At 32.9% G+C, this 11,135-nt stretch overlaps 1 protein-coding gene across 1 annotated transcript; it reads right to left on the bottom strand.

Moving 5' to 3' along the window:
- Positions 1–557: 557 nt before the first annotated feature.
- LOC142638921 (serine/arginine-rich splicing factor RS31-like) lies at positions 558–3,989 on the bottom strand. Its single transcript, XM_075812998.1, has 6 exons — positions 3,908–3,989; positions 3,518–3,677; positions 1,770–1,882; positions 1,312–1,541; positions 924–1,202; positions 558–799 (listed from the first exon to the last, which is right to left on the bottom strand). The coding sequence occupies exons 2-6, from the start codon at positions 3,621–3,623 to the stop codon at positions 769–771; spliced, it is 759 nt and encodes a 252-aa protein (XP_075669113.1). The 5' UTR covers positions 3,624–3,677; positions 3,908–3,989; the 3' UTR covers positions 558–768.
- Positions 3,990–11,135: the final 7,146 nt, after the last annotated feature.

Raw genomic sequence — 11,135 nt, 5'->3', positions numbered from 1 at the left:
ATACCGAACCAGATTAATGAACATAGCCGCACTGCTAAGTACAAAAAGCAACCAGAGCCTCCACTAATCCCACCACCCAGAACATAAAATATGATGAAAACAACTAATTCAAGCAGGCTTGATCCTTCTTGGGGATTAGTTTTACAAAACTTTCATGCTGTTATAGAATTTAGGAAGAACTAGTTGAGGCCACCAGTATAAATTCACTCTCCTCAACCTAACACCCAAAACTTTTCAGATAATTTAACTCGTGCTACAAAAGGTTGTATTTTAGAGCTGGATAAATCCAAAATGTGTCCACCCCCATGTCCATATTGATGACAACAATAATTCAGATTTATTAACACGTGAAAAGTTTGTGGTTAAGACAATGGGGAGCGGGGGGAACAAGGTGGGTTGGGCTGTTATATCAGGGGTCAAAATCGGATGCCCATCTCAAAACTTGCACAGATTGTAGGGTCTCAACAACCATATTCTAGACCTAAGCTGTTGTCATTGCCAATGATCTGTACGGTTGAAATGTAAATGCAAATCACTTTTAGACACAACATCAGGCCTTGGAACAAAAAAGTTTTGACAAATATAGTCAATCCTAAAAAGTAATATCCAATAACTTTTCCATGATTACTAATTCAAGGGGGGAAAAACTTCTCCATGATCAATGCTAACCCTAATATCCATTGTGCATACAAAAGAAAATACCTAAACTAGTAGTAACATCTCCAAGCTACATATTTCACCGCTTCCCCAGAACCAGGAGTTTCTCTTTCAAGTTCTTGACCTTCTAACAGGTGACCGGCTGCAAGTCGAGATTCAAGGAGAAAATAAAAATATATATATTAATAAAAGGAAAACATAAGTTTTAATAATGCAAAATTTCACAGAGTTTGACCAACATGAGGAGACATTTAAAGTATTAATACCTCCTGTATCGGCCATATTCAGGACTCCTGTTCCTACCATAATCAGGACCCCTGTGCCTGTCATATGTTGGCCCATTGTACCTATCATAAACAGGGCTGCCAGGACGACCATAGTCAGGACTTGGGCGCCTGCGATACACTGGACTTGGTGACCTTCGGTAAGGACTAACCCCACGCCCAACATAACCTCCTCTTTTAGGGCTATCGTAATTCCTGTCACCCCTATCATCATCATCCCTCAAAGCATACTCAACCGAAACCACTCTGTCTAATAGCTTTCTGCAAAATGACAGCACTTATTAAGTTCATTAGGTCACATTTACGAAGAGAAAGACTGTAATCATATGAGAGTTAGCCAAGTAATGCAATGGAAACCCCCTTTACCAACCTCATGTGAGTAGCCTCAAGGGCTCTGGTAGCATCCTCCTGAGTCTCAAACTGGACAAATGCAAAGTTACGTCGAATTCGGACATGAAGAATCCTTCCATATTGTTCAAAGTGTCGTTCTATATCACGAACAGTTGTGCGTATTGGATCAAAGTTAATTACAAACAAGGTTTTAGTAGGCCTCTGGTTTGCCACTGACCTAGATCCATCACGAGGCCGACCTCGTTCACCCTGAAAAAATTAACTCATCATGATCAGGAAGAAAGGATACTGATTCTCAAAAAAAAAAATAATAATAATAATGGAAGGATGTAGTTTCTTCTTTCCTTTCTTTTTTTGGAAAAAGTGGATCTCGATTCCTTTTTAAAATGGTTTAAACGAGAATGCTGGCAACTTTAAGACCATAACGATATATAAGTGAGCAAAAAATGGGTACTTTAAGTGTAAAAAATATTGTACCCTGGCCCACTCCACTGACAGCCTACGCCTGTCATAACCAAATGGCCTATTATCAATGGCACGAATAGCTTCTTCAGCATCACGCTCATCCACAAAATAAACAAAAGCAAAACCTGCAGTACGAAAACAAAAGAAAAATCAACAATAGAACCTAAGGACAGCAATGGCAAATCATCCACTCAGCTGGTAGCACATTAGTCTCACGTTTTCTTTATCCCTGGCAAAAACAAAAAATACAACACCTGCATAAAAGTGAGGGGCTGATGAACATAAGGCCGTAGAGGTGTTGCATGATGAACTAATGATTGTTGCATGTAAAAAGTTCTAATCCAAAATTTCAGGTCTGAGATGTCACTGATAAGCATGCTTCGCCATTCAGAAAGCACGAATTCAGTAATGGAAGGCATAGCATGACAGAATTCATTCATCCCACTACATTCAGTTGTTGGCATGGCATGCAGACATCATTGATCCCCTATGATCATTGTTGGTAGGCAAGGCATAATAAATTGCCTGATTCCACTATGTAAATTCTTGTGAAATGGCATGCGATGAAGTGGGTGAGTCATGAGTGAAGGATTGATCGGAGTGTAGAAAGTGCAGGATGATGCTATCAGTGGGGTGGAAGGAGATCAGGCAAGCAAGATGGTTTCCTTTCCAAAATAAGTATATTGCACAGATGTTGGCGAGCCCAGATAGAAGCTCAGCTCATTTTCCATTAGCAGATGTTCCTGCGTCAAAAGAAACACTTAAATATGGACGTTTTCTCCAAAGAAATTGCAAATTTGTGGTCCCCATTCATTTCCATCAGGAAACAGGCATTGGATATGTACACTACACAAGTAGCCATATATCCATATCCAATGAATTGAAGTTTGTACAAAACTTTTGTTAATAAAAGATCGCCGTGATGGATATCCTTGAGCCCGGTAATCAAGGGAGCAGCCACAGCCTAAAAAAATCACCTAGAGGCTACGGAAAAAAACCCACACAACCCATACCACTCTGCTTTAAAACAGATCATTCAGATAATTGAGGACAGAAACAGGAAGAAGGAACCAGGTAGAGAGTGCCCAAATATATAAGGTGAAAAAAAAAGGGTTCCGAAGTTTTGACTCAATTACAAAAGAGAGCACCAAAATTAATTATAATGCTAATATCCAATGAGCTGTAGCTAAATTCGCACTTCCTCCCCTCACCGATTGGGTGTGTGCGCAACTTACCAATCTATAAAATTACTTAAAATGGTAATAGTAATAGATGTAGGGACTTCATTGGAGATATCTTCCACAACACTAAAATAAAAAATAAAAATAAAAACACTCCGATACGAAAGATAACCTCAATCTCACACACTTCAACATGTGGATAACCTCCACAAACGCATGCCACAACGTAGAAGCAAGTCTATTAATGACTCCTACTACGCCACATTACATTAAAGAACAATGAGAAATCAAGGGGGTGTTTGGTAAGATATTTTAAACAACAGTTTTCAATATTTAAACAACATTACGCATATTTTTACACAGTTTCACCCATACTTATACGAACAACGTTACTAGAACAACATGCAATATTTATCTTCAAATTTCGATAGCTACAACAATGAGCAATCAGCAAAACATTCTTATAAAACAGCTGCAATTATTAAAAACCACAAGTACCAAATAGTTAATGACAACTTCGACACAATATATATATATATATACACACACACACACAAATCAAAATCAAAGTTCGCTAACCAGATTTCATGTCGACGCGCTCAATCTTCCCGTACTTTCCAAACAAGCGTTCCAGTTCAGATTGGCGAGTATCGTACTCAAAGTTTCCCACGAAAATCGGCCTCATCGTCGCGACTATCCAAAGAAAAGAAAAAAAAAACCCTAATCCTTTGTTTGTTTCCTGAGAAAACACAAAAAAAAAAAAGAAACTGACTTATTCTGTAAGTCAAGCAGAAACCAATTAATTATTGAAACAAAAAAAAAAAATCAACAGCAAGTACAAAAGGAATCTTGTCTTTTTTTCCGAGAAACCAAACACAGAAAAAGAAAGTAAAAAAAAAAAAAATACAGTGATTTGAAAAAAGCGAGAAAGATTAACGAATTGTTAAGAGAGAGATTAGAGGAAAGTACCTTAAGCTTAAAGACACCGAATCCGATTCGTCTCAGAGCAATAGAGAGAGAAAAGCAAACCCTAAAGAAAGAGAAAAGTGAGCGTTTGCTTATATATAAAGCCCAAAATTTATACAGAAGTTAATCGTGGCCGTCAGATTTTGAGATTTTGGTCAGCGGATCGGACGGTAGGTTCGTTGTGAAGTTGTCAGTGGTTGACTTGGAGTCTTCCACTAACTGTATTAAACTTTTGTCATTGCAAATAATTTTTTTTTTTTTTTATATAACGTAAAATTCTACTCTAACTTAATCTAAATATATATTTGTGTGAAACTTCCTCCTGAATACTTGAAATCGGCCCTTACTCCCCCACACTCGACAAATACTTATACTTGTAGAGTGACCATCACACCAAAAATGTGAGGTAGTATAGTGTTTAAATTTTACTTTCGGAAGTTTGAGCGTATTTTCCAAATGTTAGAAGGTAAAATAGTAAAATTTAAATACCTCCAAACTTTAGAGGATAAATTCTAAATTTTGAAATTTTTGGAGGTAAAATTTAAGTGCTCCCAAACTTAAGAGTGTAATTTGTAATTTTTTTTTTTTTTAATAAAGAGTGGCATGGAATTAAATTGGTGCCCAAAAAAAAAATTTGATGCCCAAAACCGAAAAGGCCCAAGCTGAACTCTTTCCTATGTGTGGTGTGGGCTTAAATTTAGCGAGGGCCCCCTTTTTTTTATTTTTTGTGGAAGGTTCCATCTTTTAGTAAAGTTGAAATGCTGAACCTTTAAAGAGTTGAAGAAATAGTACTCTTTTTTTTTGGGCTAAATATAGTACTTTTTTATTTGTTCTCACTTGAAGCAACATAATTTAGTTGATAATAGCTTAGTAGGGGTAAAATAGTAAAATTTAAATACCTCCAAATTTTAGAGGATAAATTCTAAATTTTGAAATTTTTGAATTTAAAATTTAAGTGCTCTCAAACTTAAGAGTGTAATTTGCAATTTCCTTTTCTTTTTTTTTCAATAAAGAGTGGCATGGAATTAAATTGATGCCCAAAACCGAAAGGCCCAAGCTGAACTCTTTCCTATGTGTGGTGTAGGCTTAAATTTAGCGAGGCCCCACCCCCCCCTCCCCTTTTTTTTTTTTTTTTTTTTGTGGAAGGTTCCATCTTTTAGTAAAGCTGAGTTGCTGAACCTTTAAAGAGTTGAAGAAATAGTACTATTTTTTTTTTTTTGGGGCTAAATATAGTACTTTTTTATTTGTTCTCACTTGAAGCAACATAATTTAGTTGATAATAGCTTATTAGCTTTCATTGATACGATAGAAAAGAAAGATTTTCTTTTTTTGAACTCTTTGTTAGGGAGAAAATGAATCCAAGTTTGCTGGATGGGTGAAAAAGTGTCTTGGGTTAAAGTGATTGCCCAACCAATCACAAAAACAAAAACAAGGTAAAAGCCATAGGTTTAACTATATAGACATATATATTGATAGTCTGTACGCTTGGTCGGTAAGACATCATTGTTACTTCCTAGTGCATTCAAATGTGTTGGAATAATGATCTGACAGCTAACCGTGCATTTATGCTGATGCTGTGTATTACTGTCCAAAAAAGTTTTGGGCCAAAGCCGAAGTCATTATTATTCTAAAAAGAATAAGATACTATCTACCATCCAATCATGCTAAAAAAAAATAAAAAAAAAATAAAAAGTTAGAGCACTTGCAGCAATGGAGCTAAATAGCTATATAGCTATTTTAACTCCACCAAAATATCAAAAAGAAGCATGCAGTAGTGAAGCTAAATTTATATTTTTTTAAATATCTACAGACATCTATGATAGATGTGCACTGCTCATTAGTTAAAAAAAAATTAATTTTTTATTTTGTGTTCACATTACCTTTTTATCGCTGGTGTTTTTATTGTAGTGAGATGTATTATTTTATCGTGGTAGATATATTATTTTATTGTGATGTTTATATTATTTTATTGTGTTGAAAGTAAAATAGATCCATCGCAAAGATGTGTAGGTAAAAGAGATAAAGTAACTTTTGGTGGAGCTAAATTGCTAAATTTTTAACTCCACTGCTGTGGATGCTCTTAGTAGTTGTCCAAAAACTCCTACAAATTGAAACTTCTTAATTTTAAACGGTAAAAGTCACAAATAACATTGAATCAAAAAAGTTCTTTGTAAGTTTCTGAACTCCCCCAAAAGTTACCAGAGGGAGGCTTCCTAGAATCCAACTCAGCTTCTAAGCCAAGAAGCCCATCAGGAGTAGTCAAGGGGGCATATCTCAAAGGAGGAGCATCCATCCACTAAAGTTATGTATGAATGTAGTAACTCTTTTCTAAAGTCACTTGTATGGAAACTGGCTTGAGTACTGTGCACAAAAGTACTAGACTTATTGAGATGTTGATACATGTCAGATATTTGCGATGTGTCAACATCTCAACGGGTCTGATTTTTACCCCACCCTTATAAGGATAAGCTTCATAATTGTTAGAATTTTAAACCTAACTCAATTGAGATTCTCCTCCTCAAATCCGTACACATTGTCGTGATATGAACGTGACAAAGTTTAAATAATAGTCTCAAATAATTGATCACATGATTCACATCGTCCTTATGTTCTTGAGTGGTTGACTTCTTGTATGACTTTTTAATTTCCAGTTTTGCACTATTTCTTGGATTAATTTAATTTAATTCATACATATATATATATTTAATTTAACCCTATAAAATGGTATTAGAAATTTAGAATTCCCTCTATCCAAGTATTAACTTCTATAGAAAGACCCTTATAGTTCTCACTTTTTACCTTTAATAGTCTCTAAATTATATTTTTGTCACCTTTATTTATTTGTAAATAGTTATTATACAGCTCAAAGATAACTTGTTTTTATATGTCCATAATATATTTTAAATAAAATATGAATATTTATGTTCTTTTCAAACTATTGATTTTTATTAAAAAAAATGTATTACACCAAACTGAGTTTAGTTTATAATTTATATATAAAAAAAATCATATGAAGCATTTGCCAATCATGTATAGGGTATTGATTATCTCACACTCACTAATGTACCATCTTTATACATATTATCAGACTCAGTTGTTAAATATGAATATTCTTTAAAAATGTGGATATCGAGTGTGAAAATATGAATATTATGTTTACGGAATGTACATTAACAAATGTGCAACAAAATTTTCTCTTATATTATTACATTCATATTCATTCATAGGTTGTGCTTTTTTATGTGCTTTTTTCTTTTTCTTTTTCTTTTTTTTTGCTTAATCACACCCAGTGCTTAAATTTTAAACTCGTGTCTATATAATGGGATGGATCAAATTATAAGTAGGCTAATTTTATCACTTTATATTTAATATTAAGTTAATATTTATTTTATTTTTTTGAAAGAAGTAGCGATGAATTCATTTCGGAAAGAAATAATCCTACAAGCTGATATTACAATATTTATGTTTGCTCTTCCATCCATATTACATCACATCTACATAGATAAGTTTTTTTTTCCTGTTTTTATAACACATATGACATTTAAAAATCAAATAAACTTGACTAAAAATAGGAGGGAATTGAATAATCAAATGGAGCTCTTTTCCCCACCAACTCTAGTCACGTGTTTGACGTGCATGCCTGAAACTATTGATGGCTCTTCATCCGAAAAATTTGGAGTCTACCCCTTTGTGAGAGAGAAGAAACATGCATCTGCTGCATGTAATAACTTCTCCTTCCATCCATAGTATTTGTCATGTCAATATATTAACTTTCGTTATAAGTTCTTTTTCAAACAACAAATTTAAAAAGATTGCAAAAGTAAAAATTACATCGTTTTCAAGTTTGGTCAATTTTTTTTTTTGTTATTTTATTCCATTAAATTCACATCTGTTACCATCATTAATCCTTTCATCTCTAACTACTATATATTAACCATTAAAAAATTATTTTTGTATACAAAAAAAATAATTAAATTAAATTTTAAATAACAATAAAGTCTACATTTTTTATTTAAAAAGAAAACACGCAATGGAGCTTCGGCAAAAATATGAAATGATTTCACTCTCATTTATTTTTGCTTCATTTTCAATCACTGTGAATATGGAAGATCAAAAAACAAAATCCTAACACCAATTAATTGAGTTAATTATAGGATTCAATTGATGGTCGAGTGGCAGTTGAATTATTTGTAATGTCTCATGTCTGTGGTTTAAACCTCACAACTCTTCTCCTTTATTATTTATATTATCTACACACACAACAACAACAACAACAACAACAACAATAATAATAATAATAAAAGAGTTAATCCTTGCAAAGTTCTATCTATCTAATAATGATGAGGAGAAACCCTTCAAACTTCTTGGTTTAGATAGAGGTTGTCTTACCTAGCTTTTGTTGAGATTTGGTGAAAAAAAAACCCTTGAACTATGTTATTTTAGGGTTTAACGATAATTTTTTAACAAGATGGATGGAAGGACCACCTTTGACAACAACCATGAACTTAAAGGACCATAATGACAAAAATGAAATTTAGAGGACGAAGATGATAATTGACCAAACTTAAATGGTGTAATTTATATGTTTTCCCTTTTTTTTTTTTTTTATATATAGGGATACTATATAATGATCATTCCATTCCTTTGTGAACTCCTAAAATGAAGCCTCAATGTAATAACTAATTAGTAATTACTTGTGAATTCAGATCCTCTAAATTTTCTAGAGTACTCCATCAATAGATTTCCTTAAATCATAACTACACTTTAATAATTTAATGGTCTAGATTTTGCCATGTCAACATTCCACTAACAATATTTTTTTAAAAATCAAATAATGTTGCAAATAAAACAATTAAGATTATTGTTAGTGGAATGCTGATATGGCAAAATCTAGACCATTAAATCATTAAAGAATTGTTAAAATTTTTAAAAAAAATTATTTGGTAGAGTATTCTAGGAAATCTAGAAGATCTTAATCCATTACGTGTATGTTCTTCTTCTTCTTCTTCTTCTTTTGAGAAAATTACTTATATGTTGTAGTTAGCTTAATTGATACAATCAATTACTTATGTTTTAGTTAGCTTAGTTGATAATATATCTTTTAATCACCGTGCACCTTTGGTGTGGTGGTCACTTCACAAGTATAGATACTTATGAGGTGTGAGGGGTAAGGGTTGTGGTTCAAGTCTTTAGAAGGAAGCTTCACACACATATATATTTAGATTAGGTTAGAGTAAGAATTCTATCATGTATCAAAAAAAAAATAGTATCTTTTGAAAAATGATTGAATACTCCCTCCTTTAACATGAATTGTGGGTTTTATCATAAATTTAATTAGTAGGATTTACAGTTATGTGAGAGAATGAATACGCATTTAAGGTACTTCAAGAATACTCGATAATTACCCATATCTTTTGTTGTTGAATAAAGTAATTATATTTTCTTCTTGAAAAATGATAAAATAATTATTACCAAAAAAAAAAAAAAAAACCATAAACTTTTAGTTCTATCTTATTTATACCAAAGAATACTCCTTACTTGCCCAGAGAGGAAACCTCGAAAAGAAAAAGAAGCTGGTGGTGACTACTCAAAAGAAGACTCTGGAACAGTGGAGTAAAGGTATAACCAATCAGATAGTGTCTTTTTCTCATCAAAAGCAATGGCCTACACTTCAAACAAAAAATAATAATAATAATACTTAAAAAAGAAAAGAAAAAAAGGCATTATGAGAAGTCCCTGACTTTGACAAATGGATGCCAAAAACTGGGAAGTGGGAATTCCCCAAATGATAGCAGCCACTCCATTCAAATCTATGAATATGATTCCCATTTTGGACAAAGGTAACAGCCGAAGTTTCCTGGAAGTTTCCTTCTTGCATTAAAGTATTTGCTTATATTTTTTTTTTTGAGAAAAGATCTTTGCTTATATTGTATTATAATAAAGTAGTATTTATTTAATGAGACCAATAATTTGACTTCATACCTTAAGCAATGTAGCGGTCATGAAGTCCTTGTCCCGAGTCTCTCATAATTTTTCTTCGTTGTCTTTCAAAAATGGAATATACAATAATATATTCAATTTGTATATTATTATTATAAAGTAAAGCATTTTGCAAGCCAATATATATTAATATACAAGAATTACTTGACTGGTCAGAATTAATTCATGCATGTACTTTGTTTATATTCTCATGAAAACAAATAATGGGAAATAATGTAAGCATGGAACTAATTCGCCAACTGTCAGAATAAATTCTTGTAGGCCTGGCCTTGATAATGTTCCATCAAAAATTTATAAACCTCTCTGTACTATGATACTATAATAATTATCAATTGTATAAAAAAAAAATTATTAGAAAAAAATTATTTAATTATTTAATCAATTTTTTATTTTATTTTTGAATAAATAATGGGCAAGGAAGAAAACGGTAAACTCTAAACAATTTATTACCTTTTGGTCTCAACTCTCAACATTCTTTTATTTCTTTTATAATAGCTCTCCCTTCATTTTTGAAAACGAATTTATTTCCCTTATTAATTACTAGAACTACTCTTAACTTATTTTTATAGTTATGGGTATTTTAATTTAAGCAAAAACACTTCCTTATTGCTCTTATTTTGTCTTTTGAAAATTTAAGGTTTTTTTTTTAATATAAAAGCAAATTTAAGCACAACAATTTTTGCATTATATATTTTTATCAATTTGTTTGTGATTATTTAATACGGACCTTTTTTTACAAGTCCAAAGTTGAAGATAGTATATGTGGGGAGTAAGAGGGCTCAAATGGGCATATGGGCCTTTGGGCTGTAACATGAAGGACCGACCTGCTCCAGGATTAAACTCTATGAGTCGCCCATACGCCGAGAGTCCGAAGATACAGCCGAGGACGAACTTCTCCTCGGAAAAGCCTTAGAGAATTCAAAGTTTCATTATGAAGGTCAAAAGCACAACTCTGGAAAGACCAGTGGTTAAAAGGGGACATCCTGAATCTTCTAGATGCACCAATATTAAAGAAAATATCAAGAATAAAGGCTGCCACCTCCGCATTAAAGGCTCTGCACCTACCTCCCTGGTCGCATTAATGGGGAGGTGACCCCTGAACAGTGAGGTGGAAACTTCTAGTCACTGTTCAAAAAGTATCAGGGAAGGAAGTATAAAAGGGGGGTAAATGCCAAAGAAAATGGGGATCAGAAAATTAAGAAAGAAATTAAGAACTTGTAATCTTAAAGGA

This window comes from Castanea sativa, chromosome 6 (assembly GCF_040712315.1).
Source record: "Castanea sativa cultivar Marrone di Chiusa Pesio chromosome 6, ASM4071231v1".
NCBI classification, from domain to species: Eukaryota; Viridiplantae; Streptophyta; class Magnoliopsida; order Fagales; family Fagaceae; genus Castanea; species Castanea sativa.
Note: the sequence above shows the minus strand (reverse complement) of the source record. Positions and strands in the feature narration are given on the sequence as shown.

Bases quoted from the DNA above. Each gene is read 5' to 3' on its own strand.
- LOC142638921 (XM_075812998.1), bottom strand. From the start codon at position 3,623: ATGAGGCCGATTTTCGTGGGAAACTTTGAGTACGATACTCGCCAATCT. The intron at 1,203-1,311 runs GTTGGTAAAGGG...GTCATTTTGCAG, and splicing joins CTTGAGGCTACTCACATGAG to AAAGCTATTAGACAGAGTGG. The intron at 800-923 runs GTATTAATACTT...CTCGACTTGCAG, and splicing joins GAATATGGCCGATACAGGAG to CCGGTCACCTGTTAGAAGGT.